The sequence below is a fragment of the Dendroctonus ponderosae genome, unplaced genomic scaffold (assembly GCF_020466585.1).
Source record: "Dendroctonus ponderosae isolate FM_Combo_2020 unplaced genomic scaffold, Dpon_F_20191213v2 Dpon_F_20191213_5, whole genome shotgun sequence".
NCBI classification, from domain to species: Eukaryota; Metazoa; Arthropoda; class Insecta; order Coleoptera; family Curculionidae; genus Dendroctonus; species Dendroctonus ponderosae.
In genome coordinates, this window is record NW_026018715.1 from 10,166,154 (window position 1) to 10,193,021 (window position 26,868).

The 26,868-nt window shown below is 34.6% G+C and overlaps 3 protein-coding genes across 6 annotated transcripts in view; all 3 read left to right on the top strand.

Moving 5' to 3' along the window:
• The window catches only part of LOC109535165 (syntaxin-1A), a 47,212-nt gene extending 40,423 nt beyond the window's left edge, over window positions 1-6,789 (top strand). Inside the window, exons 9-10 of one of the 3 annotated variants that reach the window (XM_048666861.1) lie at window positions 131-210; window positions 1,397-6,789. In XM_048666861.1, coding sequence (XP_048522818.1) covers window positions 131-210; window position 1,397 — 81 coding nt within the window. In that variant the 3' untranslated portion in view covers window positions 1,398-6,789. Of the gene's footprint in view, window positions 1-130; window positions 211-781 lie in introns of all 3 variants that reach the window. The other 2 variants (XM_019901024.2, XM_019901023.2) reach the window with 2 other exon arrangements.
• Window positions 6,790-9,429: 2,640 nt separating this feature from the next.
• LOC109535198 lies at window positions 9,430-18,027 on the top strand. 2 transcript variants are annotated; one of them, XM_048666616.1, is made up of 16 exons: window positions 9,430-9,627; window positions 13,167-13,336; window positions 13,389-13,516; window positions 13,644-13,794; window positions 13,853-13,982; window positions 14,101-14,153; window positions 14,208-14,289; window positions 14,383-14,487; window positions 14,708-14,791; window positions 15,403-15,578; window positions 15,929-16,069; window positions 16,173-16,247; window positions 16,309-16,437; window positions 16,536-16,568; window positions 16,913-17,034; window positions 17,461-18,027. In XM_048666616.1, the coding sequence occupies exons 2-16, from the start codon at window positions 13,206-13,208 to the stop codon at window positions 17,544-17,546; spliced, it is 1,626 nt and encodes a 541-aa protein (XP_048522573.1). In that variant the 5' UTR covers window positions 9,430-9,627; window positions 13,167-13,205; the 3' UTR covers window positions 17,547-18,027. The 2 variants fall into 2 exon arrangements, with proteins under 2 accessions (XP_048522573.1, XP_019756632.2); XM_019901073.2 differs by lacking the exon at window positions 9,430-9,627 and having other exon boundaries at window positions 12,817-13,336.
• A 739-nt stretch (window positions 18,028-18,766) lies between these two features.
• LOC109535199 lies at window positions 18,767-25,595 on the top strand. The gene is made up of 6 exons (XM_019901074.2): window positions 18,767-19,048; window positions 22,015-22,172; window positions 22,519-22,647; window positions 22,705-22,760; window positions 22,996-23,203; window positions 23,260-25,595. The coding sequence occupies exons 1-6, from the start codon at window positions 19,000-19,002 to the stop codon at window positions 23,488-23,490; spliced, it is 831 nt and encodes a 276-aa protein (XP_019756633.1). The 5' UTR covers window positions 18,767-18,999; the 3' UTR covers window positions 23,491-25,595.
• The last annotated feature ends 1,273 nt before the right edge of the window (window positions 25,596-26,868 follow it).

Here is a 26,868-nt window from a genome sequence, read left to right on the forward strand (position 1 = left end):
TTATTTATCCTGGCACTAAGCAGGGAACAATCGAGGTCGGCAAAGTCGATTTTTGCCTGGTTTAGCGCAATTCCCTTTAAATCCAGTTGGTAGTTTACACGACTAAACCTTTTCTATCCTGATTTTATAGAAGAAAATCATGATCTTGGTGTGCGTATCAGTACTCATTGTGATCGTCTCTGCCAGTATTTACGCAAAATTTTTTGGATAGTGAGTATATATAAACAGGCAGTTCTTTTCTGTTTTAATCCATTCGAGTATTCAACTGTTACGTTGATGCATTACAGTTCAGTAGACTTTAATCGCTTTCTAGAGTTAGTTTCAAAGAGCTAAACTGCACTTCTTTTCGAGTTTATTCAGGTTTTTTATCCAGGTTCGTTTTTGTAGCATAGGAATTTTCTAGTTACTGTTACCCAGTTCAGTTAGAATGCTTAATAGTTGCTGTTTTTTATGTTTCCATTTGGAAGCGATCAAGCGATTCCAGTGAAACTCAAATTATTGCTTACCAAGAAGGAAATATGCGAATATTCAGCTGAACGTTATAAAAAGTCAGGAACTTCATCAACTAAGACTGCTGATGCAAAAAGCTCCTGGAAAGTACTGGAAGATGCCAAAAGGAATCTCAATTAATTCTCCATAGTTAAACTAGTCAAAGAAAGGGTTTTTGGTAGAAAAAGGAGCAACGAATGTCGATGATAAAGTGACAATTGGCACATGATGTAGTTGAATTGCAACGCTTTCCAAGCGGAAATGTATTAATCAATCTTTTCAAATATTGCAGAAGAAAATAATGATCACGATATGCCTGGCCATCTTGGCCATTATATTAACATGTACCATTGGAGGCTATATGGGACTAGTCTAAATGTTATTGGTAAGTATTCGAGGCCGAAATGTGTGTGATTTAGGTGTAAACTCTACTCTGTCCTCCCACTATAATTCAGAACAAACACTCAAATTAACGTCCCAGTGACTTGTTGCGTCCAACAAGTGGACTAGGAATTTGTGTAAGATTTCTTGCGTTCACACTGCTAATAGGGCTTAAGAATGCACAGTTTTGCATCTTGTAGTTGATTTTATCAGAAACCTGTAGTGACTTTCAACAGATCTTTTTCGGGTGAAGCTGTGAAGGTAATGAGTTTGAGCCTCGTTAGGAAATGCATGCATTTTTAACAGTTTATACACCCAGGTATCGACACTTCTTTCCAGATGAAAACTATACATTTTCCTCAACAGTAAAAGCATGAGGTTTCGCAATTTCCTTCCTTGGTATAAACTATTATGTTAAGTTATTGTATATAAATTGCGAAACCTCGTCTGTCTGTTCGTTATATTCCTGAATGCATGCCTAACGTCTTTTCATTGCTGAAAACTAACACTTTTTTATATATTTCAGAGATATTCACCACCGTGTACGAAGGCAGAACGTTTTCTTGGCTTTTCCTCATTTATTTCCGTTGTTATGAAATCTAGTATTCATATTGAAGTTAAACTAATGTTGGCAAGTAGAGAATAACTGTAGAAGTTGGAAAAACTGTTCTAGCAATAACGTCATTATGCGTTTATAACTTAAAACAATGGTGTGATATTTAAATATTTGTAATTATTTTTGTTCGATCGTCTTAGATTAGGGATTATTATCGTTGGTGGTGAGTAAGAATTATTGAAAGTTTTGTTGTTTTTAAACCTCTAAGTTTGCACATTTACAATCGATGCAATATTAATTCTTACTCTCCTCGGTTACTTATGTACTAATGTACAGATTTATAGCATTTTATATCTAAGGAATATTTTTAGTTGAGCGTGTTGGTGACCTCTAACGTTGTTTCTCTTTGAAAAAGTCGTTTATATTTCTATTAATATTTCCTTAAAGAAATCGTGTTCTACTACTGTAAAAAATGTTTGAATCGGACGTTCTACTGTTAGATTCATGCGGCGTTTCTCGGTCCATCATTTTTTTCTTGAATTTAGCGAAAATGCTGGGTCAAGAAAACGCATATTAGCAAACCATACAATTGCACAATCAGTAGCTTTTTGAGGCCTAAAGGGTTAAACTTTTACAATTTCCAACAGTACCTGCAAAAAAGTAGTAAATTAGGGATGCGTAAACTCTAAAAAATCAAATAGGATGTAGAGTAGAAGGAAGACGAATTAGGGCTGTTGGTAAAATGAATTGACAAAAATAGGCTATTTTTACATGCGAACAGGCCCATGATCAGTTTGCTCTTTTGCGAGTTTCAACAAATTGCTTTCTGTTTTCAGTAGATTGACAATTAAATATGGTAGTCCATCTAGGCAATTTAAATGCTGAATTCAATACATTTTTAAAACCACTAATTCCCCGACGTTGATCATAACAGCGTCATGTTTCTTTCTCCTGCTGTCTTCCTCAAATGAAAAAATCCATACGTTCTAATATTGATTTTATGATAATTTGACGATTTTATTAGGCTTTCAAAGATCTCTAAGGTAAGAATATCAAAGTCTTTCGTCATTATGTAAGGTCTGCAAAATATTAAAGTAGACTGCACTACCTAGATGTCAAGCAATTAGCAATACCGACTACAAATAATTTCGCTTTGCGTTTTCGCAATTGTTTGGTCATTGACTTGCAAACTAAATTCAGTTGAAAACAACGAAAACAGCACATCCTTAAGTATACAAAATACAAAATGCTCCTTCTAAGTAGCTTTTTTATTACGAATTCGGATCACTAGAGTTTCTTTTGTGGTGGAAGTCGAGGACAGTATTTTGCTAGGAAATCCTTGCAAAGTATTGGTATACTTGAGGCATGTAAAGCGGTTTTTTTGTCACATTTTAGCATTGTTCTGGTTCAACTGAGTTTCAGGTCAATCAGACTTAAGAGGAATTGGTAGGTCTGCAGGATGTAGTCAAATTGCCTTTATAGGTGGAGTTTTCAAAGTTGTGATGGCTATAATTAAGGTAGCGAAAGATGAAGAATGAATATTAAATGTGTTGAAAAAGCACTGGCTTAAGCGGTTATCGATTTTTTGACTAAAAATCGCTCTATTCAGTTTATTCGCATTTTCTTAGTTTGTTGTGAGCAATCGATTTTGAAACAGATTACTATTGGCTTACTAAGTTGAAGCGAAAACGCTCTTGTGCCGTCTGTCTGTAAATCGTTCTGGTGCAAATCTGTTCTGCAGTCAAAGAATAATTTTTGAATCTGATGTAGGAAAGGACAAAGGAAATTGTAAAATTGCCAAATTTGAAAAGGAGACAAAAAGTTTCGCAAGACAAACTGAGAATCAACATAATCCTGATCATATTTACGTTTTAAAGTGAGCGAAAATAATGAGGAAAACTGGCTTTGGTTAGACTTCAAACGATAACCACCACACTTTTTTAAGCGATGTTTTTTCATATCGGGTAAAAGCCGATTTTTTTGAAAAATGTGAAGTTTTTTGAAATGGCTTGAATTTTACGTCTTCACAAGGAAGTGAGGAATATAAAGCTTTATTGAGAAACACTCTAGAAGCTTCAAATTCGAAATAATTGACATTTTTGTTCAATTTTAAGCGATTTTTGTTCGGTTACATTTTTGACCTCTAGCAGCATCCATACCATACGCATACTGAGGAGTTTCTGAGGACAGAAAAAATGCTTTTAGCTCAAAAAACGCTCATGTAAAATTCTGATTTTTGATCAAAATATTAAGAAGTCGATCGAAAAAAGGTATAGAGGTCGATTTTTTTGAAAAATATCAAGAAAAAGTTGTGCCTTCCTCAAAACTCTTTTTATGCAAATTAAGCCTTAAAACTTTTAATAAATCGCAAATATGAATTTTCCAAGCCTTCCTGAATTCTAGGAAAAAATCCATTGATTTTTAAATTGAGCTGAATAATAACAAAAATAAAATTACATTCATACAAATTATTATTTCAATCCTTAGTCTGTGGGTCAATACTCAATTTTCAACTGTGGGTCAATTTTAAATATCTGTTCATTGTGCCTAATTCTTTTTTATTCAATAATTCGATAACTTGTGAAAAGCTTGTGTAAATATTCTCTTACTCCTTAATACAATGGTAGAAAATTCTTGGAGAGCTTTAAAATTAAGTCAGTTGTTATTCAAGCTCCAAAATGAGGTGATTAAAAGAGATGTTAAACATGCAAAATTTTAGCTATTGCCATTACATAAATTGTCCCCTAATTTATTGCTACTTTGAAACGTACACTTTCGATCTTGCGAGGCAATTTAGCGACATCCTGTACATCTAATTTCGTTGTTTTTCAGCAATTTCTATATGTTTGTGTTGCGCGTTTTCAACATTATACTAGTAGTTTATTAGATTTATAAAAATAAATCAACATAAGTGTCAATTGGTCAAGTAATTTTTGTAAATGAATTCTTGCATCTACATTTCGATGCAAAAGTGAGATTTAATGTAGTTAAAACTTTTCATAAATAAAGGTAAAACTTGATATTATAGTTATATAGTCATAAATTCAAATGTTTAGATTAGAACATTGGAAATAAATCTAAATAAGTATGTGGTGTTCAGAAGTTAATATCGTTAAACGCCAGCTTTGTAATCCACTTATCGGGAGTTCTTCAGTTGCCGGATTATCACGCCGAATAATTTCACTTTGCTGATACCAAAAACGATTGTTAAATAGTTAGAACCTCAGCAATTCAATAAACATCATTAAAATAGCTTTAGTGTAATTCTTATCACTGTACAAAAAAAAATAGCAATACACAATTAATTTTAACTCCTTGTCATAGGATTATTCTTAATAGTAAGTAATAATTTTGTATCATGTAGGTTTTTAGGTAGTTTTTTCAAATTCTGATCAGCAACCTTCAGTCCTTTTATCAGTCAGTTAGGTAGGCGATATATTAAAATGATTTTATGCATGATACTTTTCAATATTGTTGGATTTTACGTTATATAATTGATATTTTTAATATAATCGGTTGTTGTTTGTTAGAAAAAGTTACATTCTTTGAAGAATTAGTTAATAAAATTTCTATTTTTAATCGGCAAAATATGAGACTGTTTTAGATGAACTTATTTATTTTCCGGTAAATTATTTAATTGGGTTAAAAATGGGCTCTTCATTATCCTTGGCCTTTGTCATACCAATGATCAAAAAATCCTTTTGAGCAAAGTACCGTTGCTTATAATTCGCTAGTGAGAAAAGTCGTTTTAAGGTCCAAAAAACGCCTTTCATTACATTCTATTTAGGAATTTTCTGATAGTTTTTTTCTTAAGTGCGCTCTTTTTGAGCTTAGTTTCTGTTTGTTTTCTTCAAGTTTAAGCATTTTCAACTCTGTTTCTTAAAACGGTTTTAGACAACCATTCAACACTAAGAACAATGGAACTTTCGTCATCAGAGCCTCCAAAAGTTTCTCTAGTAATTAGGTAGAGATCTGGAGATGTGCTAATTTCAGGCACCCTCAGAACCCGATCGGGTTTAGAATGAAAATAACACTCCCCAAACCTATTTATTTTATTTAAATGTATAGGCAAAATGCATTATAGCTTTCGGGAGTGTTAGCGTTCGGGAGTTTGTCTCAGATTAGCACATTTCTAAATCTATATCTACGGACATTTACACGAAGCTTCTGAATGCACTTTTATAATTCTCTAACATCCTGCTCCACGTAAAGCAGGGAAATCTGAAAATATGTTGCCACTATGGATTGTTTGGGTCGATTATAAACGCTATTTTCGATAAGAAAAAATGCAATGAAGGTGAGAACGTTGTTTAATAATCGAAAATAGACTTTTAACACCAGCTGTTATTTTTGACTTTGTTAGTCGAGACCAGTGGCGATTGATTCTTTATAGTTAAAGTTGGAAAATTTGTTTTCCTTGCTCTAGAGTGTACAATTTTTTTGTACATTTTTCAAAACAAATACATTATTCTTGTACATTTGAGGGAGTATTTCAGAGCAAACTAGAATGAATTAATCTAGCGTTAGCGTGATCGTCGCTATCACCCTCGCAAAAAGTGAGTTTAGTTGAATTTTTTAAGAAAAGGGGATTTTAGAAGGAAAACAGTCCCATTATCAACATATCGCTATACAATTTATGAACAGATAGTTTAAAGAATTAAAAAAACAACGCTTGTGTTGAAGGTGTTGAACCCTCACTCGTGTGTTGTGACCCGTTAGATTTAGTATCTCTAGCACTACTGTGTTCGTCTGCTCCTTGTAATTAATGTTTGTTATAACTAATTCCATGTTGCACTTTCCTACTTGAAATTCGTGCTTTTGATGAGCTTACGGCAAATTTAACGAAACTTATTGCTTATGAATATTCATCTGGTCTGACTTTGGACTAGAGCTTTCAGCAAAGAGCTTCGAATCATACATTTTCGTACAGTAATCGAGAACATTTTTCTGGAACAACATTAAAGGCACGAATGGACTCCTGGGCCGCTCGATGATGCTTGAAACTCAATCACCAAACGCGAGTTGTAAAAACTCTTGTAGATAAACCACTCTTTAACCCGGATCCTATTTGGACTACAAGGATTTTGACTGCCCCGCCTACCATCTACAAGGAACAATGTCGCTTCTTAATGTAAATTGGTAATTAGACAATAATAAATACCAAATGTACCTATTTATTTTTTCTATAGAGATATAGGTATTTAATCTTATATAGTGATAGTGATTGTGTTCTTATTCGCTGATTTCCAAGCGTCATCCAGTGGGCCTGTACCTATTGTAAATTAAGAAATATTTAATTTTAAACCTATGAATCCATATGCATAATGAATTGGAAGATTCATTATAAATATTTATCTTCCATTGATCGGTTTTTTATTTCCCTTTCTGCATGATACTGAAGAAAATGGTGATCTCTGTGCGACATCTTAACTGGCACCAAGCAAGTCGATGGAACCCAGATAGGATGTGAAGTGATTTTTTATTTTATTTTTATCTTAATGCCCTAGTTCTTCTTGATTTGAGGGCATTAAAGGTGTTATTGGGTCATGAGGAACCTCTAAAGATTTAAGTACAGTGTCTTTATACATACGTTTTATACAGTCACTGTAATAGAAGCGTACAAACAAGTGTCTTTGTCTCACTAAAGACGTTCATGCGGAAGAAATGGTTGAACTTTTAAAGATTGCTGATAGAACAGAATACGCCAGGAAACCTTATAAAAAATGTTTCTCCAGAGATAGTTGAACATGTTTCAAAGATACATACATACCTATATGTAATACGAGAAGAAGGCCTTACTTGGCACTCCACAAATTTTACTATTAGTGGTGTGAGGAGAATTGGACACATCTGAACATTTGCTGATTTCGTGCTAATAGTGTGTGATCTACGTGCTATTTTATGTTAAAACTTATTACTCTTGCGGTCAGTGGTGGCGTTAAGGGTGGACGAGATTGGGCGAGCGCTCATCAAATTTTGTCTCGCCCAACCACTTTTAATAATAGTGAACGTGAAAACATTCTTAGTTGTAAAATAGATATACATGGTGTCCCGTAAGCACACAAAGGATACTACGATATTCTTTGCATCAAAAGAAGACGATCTGACCTAACTTTTATTAACAAAAAATGTCTGGCTTCTCTGCTATTGATGGTCAAAGTTCTTCAAAAAGATTATCGTTTTTGAAATATCGGGAGAATGGTAGGATGTATTTTGGTGAAACTCGCTGTGAATTTGTTCTTATGTAAGACTCATATGTTGATGAAACAATCGAGTTCATCCGTTTTGGACAAGTGGTGAATTCTTGAGTGTCCTGGTACAAAAACTACCAGAACTTTTTAGTTGGAGGATGAAATCAACTCATTTTAGATTGATGCACTAATCATTTGTTCACAATTTTGTGCTCTTTGAAAATTCTTGTAACATTCATAGTTTTTGCGAAAAAAATGTCTGTTTTCTTGCCACTTAACATTGTTAGACATTAACTGCAAATACCGTGATACGAGGCATAAATTAATTGTCAATCAGTCTCACAAATTCGTTCCGAATGATACTGTTAGATTCAGTTTTAAAATATTCAAATTTGGCACCTTTTTGATAAAGGAACGTTTCCCGAATGTACGTAAAGAGGTTTAGCGCCGGTCGCTCACGCAGCCGCCCAAAAAGAACACAAAACACGCGGAAATAGCGTCTTTTCTGCCTGACAAGACCGAAAAACCCTTTTTTCTAATAATATTTTCTAATGAAGAAGTGACCGACATGGTCAAAGTATTAGGGTTTTGCAGAGACAACTTGCGTGAAAGCGTACTCGTTACGCGATGCATATTTGCAGTTAATGTCTAACATTGTTAAGTGGCAAGAAAACAACATTTTTTTGCGCAAAAACTATGAATTTACAAAAAGCACAAAACTGTGTATAAATGATTAGTGCATCAACCAAAAAAAATCAGTTGATAATTTGATAATCTGTGGGTTTAGTTGAAGGTTTGCCGTTTTGGAATATGGATCGTTTAACTGTCGAAGAACTAAAAATTATTAAATGTTGCTATAAAAATGGTGATTCTGCTGTATCAACGTTTAGGGCTTTACCAGCAGATTTCGGTCGACATAATCGACCCCCAGAGCAAACAATTTCGAACACAGTGGGAAAATTTGAAGAGACTGGATCGGTTACTGATACTGTAAGGCCTGTGCATCATCGCAACATTCGTTCAGATGAAAATATCGCGGTTGTTGCTCAAAGTGTGGAGGAAGACCCGAATTCGTCGATTTCCCGAATTGTGGCGAATTTTGCAATTGGATTTGAAGCTCCATCCGTACAAAGTCCAACTGACTCAAGAACATAAGCCTCAAGACCATGGGCAACGCAGTACATACGCAAATTAGGTGGTTGAACAACAAGCCGTTGATGATGATTTTTCGAATCGAATTTTCTTCAGCGATGTGGCTCATTTTTCGCTCGCGTGTGCATTGTGGTCCGGTGGTGTTATTGGCCCATATTTTTTTGAAAACGATCAGGAATGAGCCATAACAGTCAACTCTGTTGACTCAAAAATTCAAGATTATGATCACACAACACTGGCAGTTGGAGCCCTATTGCAAGAGAAATTTCCAGGACGCGTAATTTCGATATTGCGTAATGTGAATTGGGCCGCAAGATCCTGCGACTTAACACCGTTAGATTTATTTTTGTGCGGCTATGCGAAAGATCGTGTTTACGCCAACAATCCTCAAGCTCTTGAATAATTGAAAGCCAATATCCGTGAAGTGATGACCGATATATTACCGATAATGTGCCGAAAAATCATCCAAAATTACCTCAAAAGGATTGAGGCCTGGAGGAGGTCCCGTGGAGGACATTTAAATGATATTGTTTTTCACGTATAATGGCAAGGTTTAATCTTTATATTGAAAGAAAATTATCCTGTCCATCTGAATATTTTGTGTTTTTGTTTTACTTTACTTTCCCAGGCATAAAATGGATAACCCTGTATTTTAAAGTAAAAACGAATAATTAGGCGCAACCAGTAATACATTAAAAAACAGTCGTGCCTCTTGCCAGGCCTATCATTTATTCGCGCTCAAATCTGAACTCCAAGTTAGAATAAACTAGAAGCCGCAACCGAAAGCCCTGCATATTCCAGGGTGTGTGTTCCAGCCTTTGTGCTTAAATTTTAGTAACTTTGCTCATCAATAACCAAGTAAGTATATCAATATTATCCAGCAGGAAGGAGTCAAATACACTACAGTTTAATTTCACTTGCATCCATCAGTGAGGTTAGATCTTTTACTAGTTTTGAGTCCAACTACGTTTTAAGTAATCTAAAAGCAAAAATAAGTCTTGTATAAACAAGACTTACACATCGTGCTTGTTTAGTCTGCCAGTTTCAGTTAGCARCATACACTTTTTATCCACCGAGAATAGAATGCCCCCATTTGACCTCTGCGCGCTTATTTGCATAAAGAGCCTCAACTGGATACAAATTTCRGAAAATTCCACCACTCTTTAAAAAGGCAGTCAGAATATGTGGACTAGATTCRATTGAWYGAGAAATTRGCGGATTTTTGCATCRAAACGACAGAAATGAATGATAATTTGGAACGCGGCGCTTTTACAGTTTGTCGAATTAGTTTTCAAACTCATCGAAACGCCAGAAATTAATGACAATTTAGAACGAGGTGCTTTTACAGTTTACCGAATTAKTTTTCAAACTCATCGAAACGACAGAAATGAATGACAATTTGGAACGCGGCGCTTTTACAGTTTGYCGAATTAGTTTTCAAACTCATCGAAACGACATAAATTAATGACAATTTGGAACGCGGTGCTTTTACAGTTTGCCGAATYAGTTTTCAAACGCATCGCAACAGAAAATGTAATCAAAACCTTCTGGTTGGCGAGTTAAATCAAAGRTTTATAMAYTGTATGATGTGATAAAAGTTGCTTGCATATTGTTGAAAAATGCAAATTTGCAACATTAACATAAAGTAAAGTAATTTGGCTAATTATTAAAATAAGGTGTATTTTGCAGGTCTCAGATGATTTTCTTCCTCTCAAAATCTACTGCGCTGCTGTATTTTTTACAGTATTTTTATTGTGAAACAATCCGCTACAAACCGTTAAGTATTTTGCCTTTTAAAGGGTCACTGTTTCGAGATGGTTATTTTAAATATCTGCTGATCCTGTTTGCAAGTGCATCAATTATGTGGCAACAGATTTCCGCTGATACAAAAGCACATAATACAAATGTGAAGAAATTATGCACATTTGCATCTACATAAAGTAGATAACAAAAATTTTAAAAAAACATTTAATCATACTTGATAAGAATGAAATTATTACTTATTATAATTAATTCCAGGGTTTCAGTCATTTATTGTCTTTATTTATCAATTAAAATAAGTTTTGGTGTATTTTTCCACCATCACCAGTTTTTACGAATAGCGTTGTTGTTGCTTTAAGCCTTGGCATACATCTATGCTTTAAATCATTAAATAGGAAACTTGTAGGAAATTGAATTCCAAACAAAATTGCATAAGACATTTCTCTAAAATAACTGTCATTTTTGACATATGAATTCGAGTTTTTTTAAATTGCAACCATACTTGATTATTGCCTTACCAAATAGAACATTTTATTACGATTTCTGTGAAATATCACATCGTTAGGTTTTTTTCGAAAATAAAATGTCTGCGAACAATTTATACTTTTTCAATTTAGTGGATCGAAGTTAGCCATGGAAAATAGTATAAGACATACAGCATTGTTTCCATAGTAACAAATAATAACAGCATGCTTCAGTATTTATTGTGACAACTACGTTAAAGTTGGCAATAACTTTATTTTAATTAAGACGGCTGCTCATTTAAACTGTTTATTAAAAAAATCAAATCACACCAATAATAATTAAAATTTAACTCTAGAACTTTAATTTTTATTGTAAAACATTTTCAAAAATTCCACCATTATTATCAATGCAAACATTGCAACGCTTTAAAACTGTATAAGTTGCTTTTCTTGTGGACCGACCATCAATATTTTCAAATGCTCTAACAGCTTCTTTAAGTGCATTGAAATGCGAATATTTGCTTTTGTGAACTGTGTATTTTACGGCTCCCCACAAAAATAAATCCAAAGGTGAAAGATCCGGTGATCGAGGTGGCCATAAAGTACGGCCGTTTCGTCCAATCGAAAAATTATGCGGAGGAGCGCCATCATGTTGAAATAATTGCACATTGCGCCATGTTTCTAAATCTAAGTCGTCCAACATAAAATCCAGGTTATTCCGAAGGAATTGGAGATACCGACTCCCATTTAAGATGCCTTCAAAAATAATAATTTATAACTAATGACCTCTTCCGAGCTTGAAAGCTAAGAAGCTTTAGGCCTTTGGTGACCATTTTTCTGGCCGCCTCTCCGTTAATTCCCACTTCCTTGTCCAGGTTTCTTATGGACTGTCCAGGATTCCGGCGAATTCGACACCTCAGCTTGTTTAGGTTCGTTCTTCCGCTTCGAGTTTACCCTTTAATGGTTTCGTAGATCGTGCTTCTTGAAGTACGGAGGAGTTTCAGCGTGATGTGATTTCAGCCGGTCGACTTTCCCGATTCGAACAATTTCAGGACGGCAACACGTAAAAACAATTTTACATGGGAAACAAACGTAGCTTGAGAGAATTTAGCGGGCTACAAAATAAGCTAAACCTCAACAACGCACAAATGTTAAAAACACCATTGATAKTTAAATTTMCTACATTTGTCTYCGAACYTTTGTGTCACCCTGTATTGTTTAAATTTTTSAAAATGGTATTGAAAAGAAGSGATTTTATATTAAAYATTTAAATTASTCGAATACTTTGGAAATGTACTAGAMTTTTATGGTTTTTTTGGTTGAATATGCGAAAAAACTCCGATACTCTATAGGGATAGAAATAAACAAAATCTAATTAATTTCAATTTACAAATTGAATAAGAATATCTGTTCCTTCCTTTAAAATCGTTTTAAATGAGGACATTTTTCAAAAGTGAATTTTTGATCGTTTTGGTATATTTCAAATAATCGTGCTATAACCGAATAGATACAGGGTTATTGATTGAACTTTGGCCACCCCGTTTTTGCATCTAAGTTGAAATTTAGAGACAAATGTTAAATACAAAAGTTGTAGATATTAACGTCTAGTTTATTTTGAGACAATACTGATGGAAGGATATACTATACTAAGGATGGATAATACTAATGAACAGGGTGTCTCAAATTCAAATGACAGAACAAACTTGCTTTTTTTTAAATGGAATGCCGTACTGTTTATTGCATATTCGAACTATTCGCACAATTCTAAGCCTATTCGATATAAATGTTCTATAATGATTTTAAACTGTTCACACTTCAATAACCCCTTTTCCTTTAGGGTCGATTTTCTATTTACACTTTAAAGTAATATCGATTTTTCCAACATCGTATGAATGCTTGAATTTAAAATACCCTACTTGTTCGTAGTTTACATAACATAGTCATTAAAGAACGCATACCATTCTTTCAAATATTTGAGACCTTTTTAATGTACAACAGAGACAATAATTGTTATTTGTCTCTGGTACAACATGTCGAACGGTTATAGGKGTTRAGAGAATAATAAAAAAAAAGAAAAAAAGAATAAAATGTCTGTWTTTTCCTCAAAAAACYATTCAACAGAACTATTAGACATATAACAATAAAGTTCTTAAGCAGATWATTGGTACATAGTTCCAGAAGTTCCGGAAGTTCCAGTACAAAATCCACAAGATGTTTTTCCTTCATGAATCGATACACCCTCAGATTAGGCGCCGGTTGACTCTGGCTTGGCAAGCTGCAACGGTCGGTTTGAATAAACTGCCAAAAAATGAAGTCGTCCAATTGGACGTTGTTAAGTTATGGTATGTAATATAAAAATTATATTGCAGTAGAATATATAACACATCTTTTTAGCGAGGATGTTAATCGCTTTTTGCATAGCAATTCCTCAGATCCAAAAAAGAGATTATCACTGAGGCTGTCCGCAATGCTTACTCATGGGACAGTTTTGATTTGGAATAGGCAAATTAAATTTTGTTTAGGTGAATATTCGATTTCTGCTAACACGTTACTTGCCACTGTAGTGGTTTTCATTCAGATCAGTATTCAGACATTAAGTAATGAGAGTGTTAAGTAACAATAAGTTGATTTAAATTTGTTCGTATACAGACGGTGTTCTCCATTTCTTCATACATTTACAAGAAAAGAAGAACAAAAATATGGAACTGATGGTGATTGGAGGCGGTGAAATACCGAAAACAAAAACGGTTGTAAAACGTCCGAGGGAAAAGAAGAGAAAGATTCCAGCTGACAGTTTGTTGTAAGAGTTATTTGCAGATATAAAATAACACGTACTTACGTTTGAAAATTTGCATTAGTTCCAGCACAAACTTGGAGATTGATATATCCCCAGAAGCAATTGAACAATTGTTTAGCAACGAACAATCGGTTTTAAGTAAGACGTTGGCAGAAATAACACTTCGGGAAGATGAACCCTTACAGCAGAAGGTATTGTTTAGTTGCTTGAACATTTTCAGAAACATTATCACAACTTATTTCCAAACTTTGAGATAAAATATTTCAGATTTTGGAGGCATTGAAATCATTGTTTGGAATTTTCTTTCAGAACGATCCTCAAGACGACTGGTTCGGAGAACAACCGCGTCCTCTGTCAACAACGTAATAATAGAGCTTTGTTAAATATATATTTTTTAAATATTTGAATAATTATAGGCCTGGCGTTCTAGCTCCGGAGATACGTTTACCGGCTGTACAGTCAAAAGATATAGCGACTATAGCGACCGAAGAACCAGAGGTTTGTTTGGCCTTTAGATTAATTTAAAAAACATGGAAATTAAAAAAAAAAACATTTAAAAAAACTACAGACTACACTAATAAACATTTTTAGCATATGCCAATTGTATCACCAGAGCAAGCAAATAAAGAAAACGAACCTATTCCTCTGCCTCCTATGCCAACCGGAAGAAAACCGGATCGATCTGCGCAACTCCGGGTAAGAATTACATATAAGTATCTGATTTTCTTATTTCCTAATAAAATTTATTAAATCCTATGCGATTGGAATACGAAATTTCAATTAAAATTAAGTGTTTTGGTAGATGTTTTTACCGCCATTCAGATGAAATAATATCTACTAAATCACACTTAGATGTTGGTCCTAAACTTTGTTTAATTAGCTGAATGTATGTATAGCTGTGACTTAATATTTACAGGCGCCGAAAAAAGTCAAAAATTTTGCGAGAGCCCTTTGTGTAAAAAGAACAAATCCAAAAGTCGTCCCAATCAACTGTTATAAGGTAAGTATTTTTGTTTTGCCGATAATTATGTACTTAAACTATAGCGATAAAGTGCAAAGCAGCGTTCAAAGAATATCAGATCAGGGAGAAAAGTCTAAGGGAACTTGTTCCGACCAGCAAAATGTGGGGAAAAAATCATATCGATTTCGATTTGGTACTTATTCACCCGCTTCATTTCCTTGTTTGAGGGTGTTAATTTACTTTTTGAGTCTTGTCTTGTAATAGATCCGCGATGAGTTCAAAAGTTTCACTTTTGATATTATTAGATCAATAGTGCAGGGATGATCGGGAAAAAACGGGATTTTTCGGCTGTTTTGCACTTGGCGTTACAAACTGCACCTCCCTCGTACCCGGACGCACTTGTCGCCTCCGCACACTATTAGTTAGGGTGAATACGAGGGATGTTCATGGTGGTTAAAAAAATCTAATTAAAATTATGTCCAGGAAGTTTATCGCCTAATTCACCACGCGGCACGTCACAGGAAGGAGTAAAAACAATAATTTTACGGTATCTCGAAAATGAAGCACTTGCCCGCTTAATGATCATATAAACTGTTTCGCATTTCGCCAATCTTTTGCCATTTTACTTACTTTCTTATATTTGTATAAAGGAACGAGTTTACGATGACGTGAACTACACGGAATTGAGCAAGAATATGGATGAGCCCTTGCCTCAATTTTTTAATTTTGAGAACTTCTGGCAAGGGCCTGTGTTTGTTGACGGACAGAAAGGTTCTACATTTTTGGCTTCAGGCCCATCAGATGTGAGGAATATTCGATCTGTTAGGTAAATATCATTTTTTACTTTACTAAAATATTTGCCTTAGGAAATTGTTTTTTCCATTTGTTTCTTTGAGCAACAAATTTGTCATTAAGTGCACACGCTGAACTCATTATTTTAAATACAGTCACGTACAGGGGCGACTTTTTGTAGCTGCTACTAGCAACTGCGGGCGACAGTCGCCGAGGATGGAGCTTGTTCCATTCTTAATGCGACAAAAGTCGCCCCTCTGCAGGTGCCCCAAGCGGTTCATAATAGTATTATTAGCATATTTATTCCTGACATGTAATTTAAAAAAAATACTTTACGTATATTTCTTTGATTCAAATAAAATCTATTAATGTATTCTTTTCCAGTCGAACCATATCAGAACTGAATGAGGCTTTCAGCAATCTTCAACCGGACACGCCCGCCGAAGTTATCAGATCTTTGCGACCTACTGAAACAACAATTGGCTCTTCTCGCCTCCCAACTCCAAATGCACGGACTGTAGATATGTAAGTTTTTGTTAATTTAATTAAATTAAATTATTTTATCATGTTTTTGCGTCTCTGACTGAGCATAAAATAGGTAGTTCATAATTCAAACTTTTGTGTCTAGGATTGAATCTTTGAATGAAGATTTGCCACCAGCTGCAGCGAACGGACGACGGCGTCCAGTAGAAAAAATACAACGGTAAGTCTGAACAGTTGATCAACTTTGTAAATATTGCAATATCAAATGGAAATTTCTTTAGCATGCCTGGTCTACCCAGCAATACCGACCAAGCAGGCATACTTTCAAAGCAACAGAAAGAAATAGACCAGTCGATCAATGCGTCGATTGGCCATGACGTGGTGGAATTACATGAACAAGTACAAGTCAGGTATAACTTTTTTTAACAAGCGTTTTTAAATTTATTTTATTAATGTAGGTAGATATAACAGTTTTGGATTTTTTAAATAAATTTTATGTTTGTTTTAGATCTCAGGAGACAAGCGTGTTCGGTGGAAAATGGTGAGTCATGTACTCTTTTGTTAGCAAAATAAATTATACTTATTATTGCCATGCAATCAAGCGGTTATATCATTTTTTACTCCTAAATGGCACAGGAACTTTACAAATATTTTATTTTTTTTAACTAAATAATACAGACAAGAATTAATTTCCTTTCTGCAAAATGTTAAATTTTATGGCAAACTAACTGCAAGGTACTAAATTTAAAAATTACTTGCTCAGGAACTTCCAGCAAGGAATAGACTTATTATTTGACTTACTAAACATCGCGTGTATTTATCAACATTTTTAGTTGGCTTAAGAATCTTAAAAGTTATCTAATTGCATGATTTTGGCTCTTTTAGGGCTGATCAAATACTGGCGTTAATGAGAAACTATCCAAGACTTACGCCTGTGGAAATTTGCCAGCATCTCAACGCAAAGATGAGTAAACTGAACATGGCAACCATTTTCGCATCCTTGTTGGGTAAGATGATCAAATATACGGGGTGTTTTGAAATGGCGGCTTTAGTAATCGATCTGATGGTTGTCTGAAGGGGATTTTGAGGTTTAATTTAAATAAATAATAATAAATAAATAAATAATGCACTGTATATGTATATTAGAAAATAGATGCCTAAAAACGGGAATTTACTGAAACCATAAAGAAGAGAAGAGTGTTCTAGTGGTTCTTGTGTAGAAACTCTGTATTTAGCTTTTTTGGGTATGTTTTAGTTTTGAACAAGATCGCTTTTGAAAAACTAGCGTTTTCTTTATTTATCGATTACTGAAACGATAGCCATCCAAAAAATATTCATTTTCTGCAGTATTTCACACATGAACTTTCCAGCAATCTCGCAGGCAATAACTTTTAATTTAAATAACTGGTTTTTAAAAGGTTTGATTTTTGTAGCGTTGGCAAAGAACGGATCTGTGACACTTCATTCGTTTCCGGATAGCAATGAATTTGAATATGCTGAGAAAAAACGTAACGCTTAGAAGCTTAGAAATTGTGGTGTTTGTTTATGTTTTTTGCAACGTTTTTTGCAACGGTTTGGCAACGCTTGGTTTTTTCGCTTTTATTCGTTTTAATGAACAATGTTGTGTTCACATTTTCTCAGTATTTTATAGTAACATAATTGATATATAGTTTTTTCTTTAAATAGGGGACATTTGTTGATAATTCTAGTGAATTTTTATTATTGTTAACCGATAGGAAATGTCGAACTGATGTAAAGTTTGTTCATCATAATTGCTGAGTTTTTAAATCACAAAATTAGGTTTAAGTGAACAAAATATTTAAACGTTTTGATTGTCAATTAAAATATTTATGCCTGAAAATGTGTAACCTCACATTTGGAACTCATTATCATTCGGTTTCTAATGTATGTGACATTTTAGGGCCAGAAAAATATAGGTTAGTACCTAATTGCAATAAAATTATAAGCAACTGTATAAAAATAAAAAAAAATTTTTAGAACTATGTATAAGATGTTTGAAATACCATTGGAGCTTAGCTGAAACTATTTAAATTCTTCTTATTATATCTGACGACGGATGTGTTTTGGTAGCTTGCGAATTATTAGATCGTTTTGAAAATGTTCTACAATTAATTGTTAACATTATTATTTGTGGTGTGCGGGTTTCATTGTTTCAGTTTATCAAACATTAGTATATGTTTTAATTGTTGTCAATCCACAAAAGTTTTCAAAGATTTAAAGATTGATGTACCCCCAGATCAACGGTCTTAAGAGCTGCTGTTAATATTTGCCACATTTTTTGTTATTTGTTTACTTTCTTTAGCTCCGCCCCTTTCGGCAATAAAATACAATATCGTGCAGCTCTTGGCGTCTGGACAAAATGGGAATGAATATTTAAAATAAAATGGCGGAGGGCTGATGCTAAAGAAATGTATTGAAACATAGAACAATACAGTTTTCTTTTGCATATGACGATTTCATTACATACGCAAGGTGTCTTATTTCCTTCTAGCTATACTTTGTTCAACCAAAATTGTATGATTTTTTGATAGGGAAAAAGGCCACTACCAACTGGCGATCTGGGATTCGCAAATTTTGCCAGAAATCCCACGAATTTAACTTATAAACTGCTGGTTCTGTATTTTGGATAATCACTGTAAAACTTGCTCTAGATGAAGAGTCCACGTCACTTGAAGCACTGAATAGAGTTTTCACTATATTGGTTGGCCAGGTCGATATTCGCTTACGTGAACGTGTTTATGAAGTAATTATATCAACATCTGGTTTGTTGTTGATTGAAGTTCCGTGTAGGTCAGATTCCGATAAATGCTTATTTAGACGGCTTTTGTGACCCCGTAAAGTACATTGAAATCAACATTTTTTCGATATGCCGCTGCAATTGTAAATTTTCGTTGCTTCAGTTCGCTGTTATTATTTTTCTATCGATCTTCGTGATTGCCCCGCTAATAATTATGCTGAAAAATATTGTCGTTTTGTGTATAACGATTGTATCAGCGAAATGTAAGTGATTTTTACTAGATTTTCGAAGATTTTCTTCCTAGATGTGCATTTCCCGGGTTGTTTTACATATTCCGCTTTTTCACTTGTCCAGGGTTTCCAGCTGCCCTGGTGTGCATACAATGCTAATGAATGTTTGCTTAATGGAATTTTAGCCAATTTAGATCATTTTTTAATTTAAAAAATTAAATGAGAAAATTCGGCGAATGAGGTCGAAATTTGCTTCAAGCGGAAGCAGTTTAGGAGTAAACGTGGCTTTATTCCGTTCCCCAAAGGCGACAATCTTCTGTTCCTTTGAATGTATGTAACTCATTATTTAGCGCAAAAGTTGAAATATTCACCCCATAACATAATAATAATTTAACAAAACGATTTTTTCCAAAAAAAAACTTCATTTATAACAGTTTTTTTTAAATCAAGTGCCAACGATGTGAGCCGTGTTTTGCCACTTTTAAAACGGTTAGAAAAAGTTTCAACATTCACATGCTAAAATGAAAATAAAAACCCTTTTCCCATAATAATGCTCGTTTAATTCGGTTTTTTAAAAGAAAAATGTGGCCGATTTGAGCCGCGTTTTGCCACTTTAGGACCAAAAAAATACCTTGAAATTTATTAAAATTAAATTATTTTCAATAAATTTGTTTGTAACAGTTTGTCTTTTGCCAAGGGGGCCAACAAATGTTAAAATTTGTATTTTATTGATCCTGAAAGGACTTGAGATTTACATATACAGGGTGTCCCGAAAGTGTTGGTCAACAATGATAGGGCGAACAGATGACTTGAAAATAAGGTCAGTACTTCCAATAAAAAAAATTTCGATCTGGATTTCTTAAGGAATTATGGGCCTTCAAAGTGAAAAGTTGAAAAATTAAATTTATTCTTAATTATTACACCGTTTATTAGCCATTAGTGAAATTTTTGCAGCAAAAGTACCTCAAAGATTCCCGTCTTTTTTAATTGGAAATTTATCCGAAATTTGTCTTTCTTGGTTTTCGAGCTATTTGCACAAATATAAGTCCATGTACGATTCCTGGGTGATTTTCCATGAATTTTCTTATAATTTTTTTGCGTCCTTTTGTTCACGTTTTTGGATTTGGATTAGCTTACAGCCGATAAACCTCATGTATTGTAAATTAAAATAAGGAAAAAAAATCAATTTTACAGTTAACTCGTCAGTCATCTCTATTTTAAGTTCAACTTGCACTTGAAGTTTTCAGAAAAAAACGGTGAACAAAAGGACACAAACAAATTATAAAGAAATCACCCAGAAACCGTACATGGACTTATATTTGTGCAAACTCGAAAACTAAGACAGATACGGAAAAACTGCAAGAGATTAGAAAATTCGTAAATTGAACAACAAATTCAAAAATGTGTTTGGTCAAAGTCAGGGGTGCATCGCAAAAAGTTCGGGGGGTAAAAAGGGGTATGCCTCTAGGAAAAAGAACACCCTGTAGATTTTCACAACCAGTCACCTTAGCTACGGTAAAGGGTCTAAACATTAGCCTATGTTAAAAATTTGAGCAAATATCTCATAAACTGTAGGAGTTAAAGAGAAAATACGAACATTTTTTTGAAACTTTAACACCCTGTATCTTGTTAACCATGGGCCTGATAAAAAACTTTAATGGAAACTCGATTTCTTTTGAGGTGTCCATAAGGTTATGAAGCACCCTGTACATCTACAATAAAAACAACTAAATTGTAATTCTCATTTCTTCTCATTTGTCCCACTTTTTCTCGATGAAAATGTGGTCACTTTAATTAACATGTAAAATGAGTCTAGTGYGAAGAAAATAGTGTACATAAAGATCACTTTGATGTGAAAACATTCTGAAAAAAAGGGTTTCAATTTGTCTGCATGGCTTGAATCCAAGTAAGGATMATTTGGATAGAACGTTGTAAGAACGAGATTTCCGAATAAAATTTTAAAAAWTSTAGATTGACACTATAATAATTATCATATTGGAACCTTTAAGTTAGAAACCTGTGAAGCGTCACTCCTTGAGAGAATCTAARAAATTTTTTAAGGGCGTTTTTSAAAGTGTGTAAAGTAGTGCTAACTTCGAAAATRTCCACGAATAGATGGCTAGAGATGAGGACAGTTTAAAAGCTTGCTGAGATCTGCAGAGAAGTATTCAAAAAAGGCTAATAATAWTTTTTTGTGGCCTCTAGTTGAATTGCCTACTAGSGCAAGAGCTGATGGTGTGAATACTRAARATGYGAATACTCATCTTTTGGGGCAAATTTCCGATTTAGCTCCTTCTTAACTCACATATCCAACATTCCCTTTTCTTTCTGTATTGAAAWCGGTTGAGAAAAGCCACCAAATAGAGCCGTTTTAATAGAGCGTGTTGCCTGTAAAATCAACTCTCAAATTCGTATCTCAAGTATCCGCCTTTTTAAGACCCTGAACGTGTTGCCATAAAAAATCGAACTGCWGCAGTTTATTCCTAAATTGCGTTTCTTCTACTAAAAAATAATTGGCAGTAAAATTAATAATGTAAAGCAGGTTTTTGTCGAAGTTCTTGTACGCCATATAATTTGAGAACGCAACTAGCGAAATATAATGCGATCACACAAAATGCACCTTTTTAAACCACCACATAGATTGCTTATTTTTGCGTCGTTTGCTTCCTTAAATCAACGTTTTCGTTKCGAAATTTACAGGGCACATTTTGTCACTCTTGATGATACATTTCGGTTGGTTTTGMCTTCATTTGCCTTTCAAACTGAGAACAAAAAACTGCAGCAAAACCGCGCAGTTTTGCTCAAAAGTTTCAGTTTCAACGCGGTTTCYCGTTTTTTTTTTGTTAGTAACCGGACACAAAATCTTCAGTTTAATATAATAAACAAAGTAGAAACCTATGAAATATATGAATTTTAACAAATTAGATCTTTGCGTCCATAGCAACCTTTGCAGCAGAAGAAATTGGTAAAAAAAATTGACCAATTTTTGGCAATTTTAGCAGAACACCCATATGATGAATCCTGGCATAGGAAATGGTTTCCTCATGGGCCCGGAGAGCAGGATTCGAATCAAGCAGTCAGCGAATCCAAGAATTTGTACGACGCTCATCATGGAATCGCTATGGGGGTGGTGGATAGTAGCTGTGATGATGGAAAGGTTTGTAAGCAATTGAGCAATTTCAGTCGGTTCAAGTGGTTGCAAAGTTTAAACGGACTTGGATTCCTCAAATCTGGTGATAAAATTGTGCATGGTCAAGCACTAAATTGGATCTGGAAATAAATAGTAATCTTCTGCAGCTTCCATGTCTTTGAGAGGAAAAATAATGCTAACGAGCTGATTAATCTCAACTATTACGCTGCAAACAATTAATTAAGCATCCACATTTAAGAAACATTGCATAACCGAATAAGTTGGCGTGCTTTGTGATGCAAACCGCCATTTGATTGTTTCGCTACATTAGATTTTTTTGTTTATTTATGATTAATAGCTAATTTCGTTCCAGATAAACCTTCAAATCGATTGGTACAACAATGTGGAAAATTACACTTGCTTTCACAACCGGAGCCTCTATTTGCCCCAGAAAACCGTACATCCCATTCACAGCGTGGAACACATTCCGCAAGAATACAGCGTAGGTTAATTTTGAAAATTTTTGGAAACGGATTGGTTGAGAATGTTTCCTTTTTAGGCTTCGCACAAATGTATGAACGAATCGATTGAATATGATGAGACTATTCCCACATTGTAAGTTTAAATTAGTTTTTTATTGGATATCTATTTGCCAAAATCGGCATAATTTTTCTGAAGGATTTATTATTATTAATTAGCACAGTTTCAAAAATCATGCGATTAAAGAAATTAAATTTACATTGAGAGGCGAAAGTTAACATCCACGAAATTTTGAGTATGGGAAAGCGATTAGCGACAATTTTCCTCCCCAATGTGTACGAATTCATATAAACTAATAGGGATATTTTAGTGGTACCCATAGGCCACTATGGGCCGTTTATGGCGAGTTCACTTTCCTACCCAGACAACGATGGATACACAACTTGGAGCATGGGGCTGTTGTAATGTTGTACCATCCATGCGCCAATCCGAACGAAATCAGCATGTTGCGACGAATCGTAAAAAAATGCCTGTATCGACATGTAATTACGCCCCTGAATCTACTCAGCCCAACAAGGGTGAGTTGGTCAACGTCTGAGTTTTAATAGAGCTTAAAACATGTTTAACCTGATAGCCCTTGGCGCTGGTAACTTGGGGCCATCGCCTTGAAATGTCGAAACTGGCCCCCGAAGTTGCGGTGGACTTTATCCGAAGACACGCGCTTAAAGGCCCAGAGAAAACACATCGAAATGGTCAGTATGACTACTTGATAAAGGACCAAGCTCAAGTCATTTCGGACTTGGACGACAAAACACTTTGCCCATCATTTCCGTACGTCGACACCGGCATTCAGATGAAGAAGTAATTGGGTGGAATGTTTTTGCTTCTGGAGTCAGTGATTTTTTATATTAAGGCCAATCCTCAAAAAACATATAAACATACTTCCATCTAGGTAAGGAAAGAACGCGTACAGCTCGAATAAAAAAATATTTATAGGTGCCAATCTGAAAGTTTATGTGGTGATTTCCAGAGGCCTAAATCTCTTCAGTTTTTCTAGATAAAAGTGGGGTTTTTCGGTTTTTTTTTACTTAAGGAGCTCGCTTTATACATTTAAGCCTAAAAAACCTCAATTTTTTTTACCGTTGCCGAAAGTGGCGAGTGTCCGACAAGTCGCCAACCATGCATTTTTTCTAGTGTTTTCGTAATTTTTTTGATTTACATCTACTTTGCTGTTTTCTGTTAGTTAGTAAGTTATTTTGCCTCGTTTTTGGCGCTGAGGCCAAAAGTGTTTTCACCATTTTTCCATAGCATATGACTAAATTTACCTAAGATATTCTTAAGCTATTAAGAAGTACTCACTTAAGGACACACTGCACATTTAACTGCCAATATCTCAAAAACTAGTGCTCTAAGAGGTTTCGACCAAGTACAAATTTTTTGCTCATAATTAATTGAGGGCCAAATAAAATCAGATTAAACACTGGTGTACAAGGTGGCAACAAAGTCAGAGCCGATTGAATGCATCGATACCCTTAAACGCAGTGCATCCTGTAATCAGCGGTAAAATGAAAGCCTGTTTAAATTTCTCTTCAAAATGCTACATTTCATCTCAATGCCCTCAAAAACGCTTGAATTTAAGATCGTTTATAAAATATCCTTAAACAATTGGTAAAAAGCGTCTTGTATATGGAGATCCAAGCACTTGCGGACGGATGTTTTGTTTATTAATATTACTATTATTTCTATTCATTCTGTTTTAATTAATTAATGAGTGTGAATTGAATGACTTCCAAACATTCAATTTATAAAAAAATGCAAACAATTCTTGATTATCCAACGTGCCAAATAGTTTACTCGGATTAAATCCCAGTCAAGTATGCAAATGTATGCCAATTTCCATATAGTTAAGCCTGATATTTTGATGTGATAAGCAATTATTGATCGAAAATGTAGACCAATTCATTCCAAAGATGCATTTTCCTGTAGATAGATAGATTTTCCTGAACCTGTACTTGTAAGAATGTAAGAATTCTTTTTGGATTTCCAATGTGAAAGTGAAGTATTTAGTGATATCGGTTTAGCCTAAAGTTGGCCTAAATTCAAACTATTTATGCTTCCGTACAAAGCGGTGAGTTGTGCCAAATATACACGAATTTTTGCTGATTTTGAAAGGAAAGTTTGCACAATGGAAATCGTTCAAAATCGATTTTTATTGGGAGTCAAAAAGCAAACTATCAGTAGAACAGTTTGTATGTTGCTAATGTTGAAAGTTGCACAAAAAATTGACTCAGTTTTTTGTATGATTTTACAAAGCCCTGAACTCGATGTTAAAATAAAATATGAAAACAAGTTGTTTATGCAGAACCAGCTGACGCATTTCGACAAAAAAAGTATTTCGAATTGCAAAACTTTTGAAAAATATGGAAAGTGATCAACATCTTGATTGATGATTGACTCTGAATGAAAAACGAGGCGTTTTATCTAAAAATATTTGTCTTTTGCCACGTTTAATACATATTTCGGTAAAAAATGTTTCAATCATTAGAACCTCTAAGAAATGTATTATTTTCACAAATTTCGACTTCCAAAGTGGCGTAAGTTCACTAATAGGAAATAATAGTCTTATAAAGTAAGTCAATTCTACTTTCAACACAAATCATTTCAAATGGAAGACTTTCAAAGAAAATGCTTGAAGATAAGAAGCTAAAGCAAAAATTGAAGAAGCTGAAGCAGTTTGGAACTTCTTAGCAGATCCGAATAATTTCTCAAGTCAACCGCATGCTCAAAAATGTAACTTTAGAAATTTATGAATCATTTACAATCTAGTGGAACTTTCAAAGCCAAATTAGCAACTGCTTCTCATCGTAAAATTAATGGATTTGTTTATCTGTTCCTATTACTTTACCATGCACTGTATAACTGTAAACCTCGACGAACTAACATTAATAAATACCGATACCAATAAGTAAATCAAACTTTTTCGTTCTCCCAAACTTCCTCTTCACCGATCATCAGCAAGGAGAATTTCTGGGCCCATGGAAAACGAGCCACTTGAAAATAAATGAGGCTTCGCTCGTCACCTCTGACTTGACCGAAAACTGATTTAAAAAACCAATATATTTCGGCAGGAAACAAAGGGGCATCGGGCCGTTATAGTTATGGGGAACATGGGACGGCGCCCCCTGCGGCTTAACTAGGCCGACAAAAGCCAAGTGTCAGAGTGGCCTGTAAACAGGCCCGACTTTGGTCCATCAACTATTTTCCGGCTCTTTTACTAACGCCGCCTTTTGATATTCATTTCTATTGAAATTCAAACAGTTCGCCGATTTGACTTGCTCATATTTGACCAGTCAGTCAGTGGCTAATTCAATTTTTTCCTCGATGTTGTATTGTTGATAACTAACTGTTTCATATGGCACGAAGTGAATGTTGCCTGCTCGAGCTAATTAGCCGACCTTCTTGGTGTAGAGTGTCATCATTCTTTTGCTGCCTGCCAGCAAGGTAGCGAAATTTAAAGGGAATCCAGCCTCTCGGCGGGATACTCTTGACGACCGTTTTGCATTGTTCAAAAGTGTCGATTCGGAGGAAATGGATGATCCATCAGCAGTTCTCAACATTTTAAAGCAGATAAACTGGCGAAAAAAGTGGGTTTGCTGCATGCAATCGCTTATTTTTTTCCAATAAAATGCTGCTTTGTCAAAACAGGAACAAAAACAACCACAGACGTCAGAAGAAACTTAACTGAGAAGCCTTAAAATATACCTAATTTTTTAATTCTCTTCTAATTTAATAAAATTTAAAATCTTATCTAAAGTATAGTCGATTCTGTGACAGAAAGCACAACTCTCTTTCTTCGSTTTCACCATTAGTGACCAAACATCAGTGGAAGCGTGGTATTCCCAAAGAGTCTAAGTGGTTTAGAAACGGTGCTAAGTTCAATTATTTTTCAACARGTGATTTATATAGCAATAAAAATAAATCTTGCCACGGCGATGCAGAAACCGGATCAGAAAGGTAAGAAAGATCAGAAGAGAAAAGCGRCGAAAACTGGATTAMCAATGGAAGAAGTCGCTAATATACCACAAACACCAACAGGAGGGACCAACGTTTTGTTTCTACCACCTCTCATCAACCAATTTGCTGAAGAACTTGGTTTGGTCGAAACAAGAACAAAATATTGCTTTTTTTATTTATGTATTTCAGAGCTTTGGGAAAATTCGATAAAATGCAGCAGAAGTTTTTA